General features: G+C 41.3%; 1 protein-coding gene across 1 annotated transcript; it reads left to right on the top strand.

The window, feature by feature from the left end:
• Positions 1-654: 654 nt before the first annotated feature.
• Positions 655-4,325, top strand: LOC112274791 (aldehyde dehydrogenase family 3 member H1). Its single transcript, XM_024504557.3, has 10 exons — positions 655-1,301; positions 1,436-1,504; positions 1,714-1,810; positions 1,901-2,107; positions 2,216-2,331; positions 2,454-2,558; positions 2,691-2,863; positions 2,975-3,065; positions 3,166-3,315; positions 3,436-4,325. The coding sequence occupies exons 1-10, from the start codon at positions 1,068-1,070 to the stop codon at positions 3,670-3,672; spliced, it is 1,479 nt and encodes a 492-aa protein (XP_024360325.1). The 5' UTR covers positions 655-1,067; the 3' UTR covers positions 3,673-4,325.
• Positions 4,326-5,755: the final 1,430 nt, after the last annotated feature.

Below are 5,755 nucleotides of genomic sequence, written 5' to 3'. Positions count from 1 at the left end.
CATTTTCAATATAATTGTTCTCTTTTTTTCAAGTATTGAGAGAAAACAGCATAATGGAAACAAGCACCCATTGAATGTTCCCACAATATTTTAGAGTAATGTTAGAGCTACATAGTCATTCCCATTGTGATGGCATGTCAAGTAAACAATTAATTGATTACTTCTCTTGTCCCCTTACAGTGGAGCAACTAGTGGGTGGATTAATTAGTCAGACTAGAGCAAATCGTCCTGACATAGAAGGTGGGTCATTAACTGCATTCTTATTCTACAACCCCATTTGTCTCAACTCTTTGATTTACTATAAGCTAGACACTCTATTGTGGGCTTAAGACAAAGAAGTATTCCTTTGAAAATAAGTAAATAAATTGGATGTGAAAAAAAATGTGGACCAGTAAAAATCACATAGTTGACTGAACATACAATATAGTGTTGACGAAATAACGAGTTACTCATGAAGATAGGAAGATGTCATCCTATGCATAGTTCTGGCCCACTATTTCATGTTCTTCGATGAAACCAAACCTATCTTTTTGGTTATTCCTGGAGCACTTTACATCGGCTGCCCGATGGAAGAGCTGGAGAGACTCGGTGTCTGTGTCTTGCTGCATGCCGTCAATCAGGTCGCAACGTGCGGCACTCGAGCCACCATCAACTTCTGCCCCTTTGTCCCTGTAAAATCACGAGACGTCGAGATGTTACTTCTCGATTCACACGATTGTAATGCGTGTGGGAGCGGGGGAATGATTACAAATAATGAAATGCTTTTGCTTTAAGGGTGAGCGACTGATGAGGACGACTTCACGGGCCTTGTGCAGGCTTCCGATTTAGATCCCTGGGCCCCTCTAGTCGCAATTCGTTCTGTAGAGTCGATTTCTCAAGCTCGTTCATGGAATTAGGGAATCGTCAGTTCGGTCTGTCGCAGAATTGGCTCTTGTAGAAACAGAGGGCGCTTTCAGTGCCGGGTGATTCGGAGTTCGCAGTCGCGGAGCAGGATCTAGAATCCTTGTTGCGAAGAGGGTGTCACGTTTTGGAAGTGAGACTACGTTTCTGTTGACGGAGCAGTGGTGATGGAGGAAGACTTGGAAGTGGGAGGCCGAGGTGCGGTTCGTGGCGCTGCAGAGTTGCCGCGACTGGTGACTGAGGTGAGGGAAGCATACAGGAACGGGAGGACGAGACCAGCGGCCTGGCGGGTCCAGCAGTTGAATGGAATTATCCGTATGATCTCTGAGCGCGAGAGCGAAATCGTGCAGACCCTGTACACCGACCTCGGCAAGCCCTCGCACGAGTCTTACGTCACCGAGGTCAGTTGTAGACTACGTTTCAAACCCGCGACGTATCTACTTCGTCTTACTGGGTCTTGACGCTGCTAATGTGTCCTCCAGTTTTGTGTAAGGCTGCTGACTGCATTTACAATGACATTGTTATGAAAATGCAGGTGTCCCTGGTGCGATCAGCTTGCAAACTTGCCATCAAAGAGCTCAAGAAATGGATGGCTCCGCTCAAGGTCTCTGGTTTTTTAAGTAGTGTAAAAGAATAAAGTTTGTATGTGCAAAAATGAATGTATGCTCTATTGCATATCGCAGAATCAAAATACAATACAATTCTCAGCGTGTTCTCCTCTGTGGCCTTTGAGGTTTGTTGATACCTTCAATGCGGTTGCAGAGCTTCGCATTCTGCATCCAGGCATTGATGGTGTCTAAACTGTGGCTGTAGGTATCTGGAAGCATAACAACTTTTCCATCTTGGGGAGCAATTGTAGCTGAGCCACTTGGAGTGGCGCTTGTGATTTCTGCATGGAATTTCCCCTTCTGTAAGACATCCAAAATTCATGCATACTGGCTCGATCGGACGTGTTGGTGCTTTTAATCAGGGGTTAAGTAATTGAGCTTCTTCATTGTAGTGTTGTCCGTAGAACCTCTGGTTGGAGCCATCTCTGCGGGTTGTGCGATGGTGCTCAAGCCTTCGGAGGTTGCCCCCGCGACGGCGGCCCTTCTTTCCAAGCTCGTCCCTCTTTACTTGGACAGCTCCGTCATTCGAGTGGTGGAAGGTGGTGTTGATGAGACCACTGTGTTGCTGGATCAGCAATGGGACAAAATCTTTTACACAGGTGCGTACAATCTTGCACAAGGGTGACTGAAAACGAGCTACAGATCGATGCTCGATTCTTCGCAAGTTCCAAACGAATTCCCTGATATGTGGTCGGATTGGGTGGCAGGAAGTCCTAGAGTGGGAAGAATTGTCATGGCTGCGGCCTCCAAGCATCTCACTCCTGTGACACTGGAGCTTGGTGGGAAGTGTCCGGTGTACATTGATCGCACAGCCGATTTGAAGGTATTCAAAGAGCTTTGTTAGTTTGGATTTCTACTATTATTCTCTGTTGTATGTGGAGGTTGCAACGTTTTTCTTCGTTGTCTCACAGATAATGATCTGCTGTGTTATGAATGAATTTTCAGGTAGGATTGAGGAGAATTGCGCTCGGAAAATGGGGCTGCAACAACGGACAGGCTTGCATTGCACCAGATTACCTTTTGATAGACGAGATCATCGCGTCTGAAGTGGTCAGTATTATCCTTTTCTTCTGGTGCAGAGGTTTCAGAGACGCCAAACTATCGCATCTAGTGGGTTCTTCACATTACAGTTCAGGATGTTCTTTATGCTTATCCATGTTGGCTTCGATGATGGAATCACAGGTTGACACTCTGATAGACGTCATTGAAACATTCTACGGAAAAGATCCCAAAACATCACAAGATTTGTCTCGAATCGTGAACACCAAACACTACTCACGTCTCGCCGGCTTTCTGGACGATCCTAAAATATCTTCCAAGATTGTTCATGGTGGAGCTAGAGATGATAACAAGTTGTAAGTACTCTAGTCCTCCATCAGTATGGCGCTGTCCGACGAGACGTGCAAGGTTCTTTACATGTATTTGAGCTTCAGCAATCTTCTGGCTTAGCTCATGACTTCCTGCAGGTACATTTCTCCGACGCTCGTATGCGACGTCCCTATGGACTCGACTTTGATGTCAGAGGAAATTTTCGGCCCAATTTTGCCAATCATCAAGGTGATCAGTCTTGTTGCCTCTACAGCGCTAAACCTTAGTTCTAGGTGTAATAGTACGTTGGCTGGTAAGTGATTGCTGACTTTATTAATTGTGGAAGCAGGTGAAGGGAGTGCAAGAGGCCATAGACATCATCAGCGACCGGCCGAAGCCGTTGGTGGCATATGTGTTTACCAAGAACAAGGAGGTGGAAAAGCGGATTGTAGCGAGCATTTCTTCCGGTGGCATGGTTGTTAATGACACCATTGTGCATGTGAGCAATTCAGAGACCACAACAAACCATTGGATGGGATACTTGCTGCTTTCTAGAGATGCCTTCTGGCTTCAAGACGTGATCTGTAAGGAATTGACTGTGCCTCCCGTATGTTTGCAGTTCTTGAATCCTGGTCTACCTTTCGGAGGCGTCGGCGAGAGTGGAATGAGCTCATACCATGGCAAATTCTCCTTCGACGCCTTCAGTCACAAAAAAGCGGTGCTGTACAGGAATAACCTGGGTGACGTCCCTGCTCGATTCCCGCCCTTCACCACGATGAAGCAAAACTTTCGCAGAGCTATAATGGATGGACACTACCTCAGCGCCGTCATTTCTTTGACAGGCTTGAAGAAGTGACATCCCGGATTAGGGACTCACTTACAGAAGCACAAGCACCAAGACGAATTTTCAGGGATCCTTAAATTGCTAAGTGGGCTGATCCAAATCTACGAAAAACACAACTGTACTGCTCGGTTGAGATCGAAGTAGAAACCAATGAAGGTTACACAATGACGTGATATATCTGCCCTATTATTAAATATTTCAGCGTACGAAAGTACCAACACTAACATCTAGAATTAGAGTATCCACTAGTATCCCCTACTATATCAATCTTGTTATACGCTGATTAGCAACTGGTACTGCCCACCGAACATCTCTCCAGTGAAAGTGAGTTGGGGCTACAGGTATAATGCCATTTACTTACTCGCAGCTCTCCAACAGCTTCAAGAGCGGTTGATGATTTCATGAACGAAATGTTTTCTGCATAGATTCAGTCAACGCACACTGACATCCCCGTCCAGGCCGGAGGTTGATCACCACTGTACTGATCGACGCAGATGATGTAACTTTGCCGCTTGCTACTGCCATTAATGTTTGCGGCTCTGCTCATTGATGCGAGACTTGGAAACGTCTACAAATGGCCCCAATTCCTGAGTCACATCTCAAGTAGCCATCGAGCCATTTAGACCTTGAAAACAAAGTAGCATGATGCAACTGCAGTGCGATCATCTCTCATGCGTCCAGAGTTTGGTGTGATTCTCAGCTGCCAGCCCTGCTTCAATGCTTTTCACATCCATGTGTCTGATAATTATGTCAGTTCTGTGCAGGACTACAGTGACGGCGAGTCTTCGGTGAAGTCTATGCTTTGGTACATCTTCCTTGCTTTTGAATCGTCTCACGAAAGCGACAAACATTGACCCAGAATTTGTAGTTATTGTTCTTTGTTTGTTTTTTTTTTTAAATTTAATAATAGAGAATGGTTATTTCCATATTTGCATCCATGAGTTAAAGTTATAGATTTCACAGTTGAGATTTGACCTGCTAACCTTACTGTATCAATCTATCTTGTTGTAGTTCAAGGTCATTGCAAATCATTGGTTTAGGGTAGGATTATCACAAGATCTGATTGCCTGAAATCTTGTAAGGAGTCATGACATAATTACACAGTAAAGAGTTTAAAAGATTTGATCAAAAAAATTGGCATCTGATTCATTTCAAAATTCGACAAGATTCTCTGGTAAATATTCTGGACTAATTTTTTTAGTAGAGTTTTCATGATTTTATCTTTAAAATATTGGCAAGTTGATACAAATTAATTATCCTGGCTCAGAGTAGTCAAAAAGAAAACCTACAACATCAAAAACAGGTAGCGTGTAGGAAATAGTACATTATATAAAAATAATATAAAATATAGATCATGCTTATTTAATATGCCTGGGAATTAATGATTTGTTGGAGATCAACTCTTTGCAAGTTATTTGATATGGACAAAACCATTAATGAGTATATAAATAAATTCAAAGAATAGTGCATTGGTCTGTTCTGGCAGTACATTAACCTTTCAATGAATCAAAAGACAATACAAAATTAATAATATTGATAAATCAAAGAAAACAAAATTTATATTATAAAAAATGTATTTATCTTAATTTTTTCTAAGATAATATACATTTCTATATATATATATATATATATATACATAGAAGCAACAAATGAGACTTTGGTACTAGTATATAAATAAATTTGAGATGGATCTTACAATTTAGACAATAACCCAAAGTATTATATTGTGTTATAGTCTAAACTGTAAGATACTTTGTGTTAAGAGTTTTATTTTGATACTTGTTAAAATTAATTGCATATGAGCTGTAATGTAATGTAATGTAATACTGAATTGATACATCCTATAAAGGTTGTAAAAAGCTTTGATGAGAATGCAATGCAAATATTTTAGAAGAATATTTTAATGGTAATCTTATATTGTGTTGCAAAATTCTACTAACCATGCAAACATGTCTTTAAAGCATTTAGATCATTTAAAAATTTATTATATAATTAACTTAAAATAATCAAAATACTTTTTTTTGAAGATTCAAATATATTTTTTTAAATAAGATTTAAATTTTTTTTTCTAAGATTTTTCTATTTTTATATACAT

This window comes from Physcomitrium patens, chromosome 22, assembly GCF_059467195.1.
Source record: "Physcomitrium patens ecotype Gransden chromosome 22, ASM5946719v1, whole genome shotgun sequence".
Classification (NCBI taxonomy): Eukaryota; Viridiplantae; Streptophyta; class Bryopsida; order Funariales; family Funariaceae; genus Physcomitrium; species Physcomitrium patens.
Note: the sequence above shows the minus strand (reverse complement) of the source record. Positions and strands in the feature narration are given on the sequence as shown.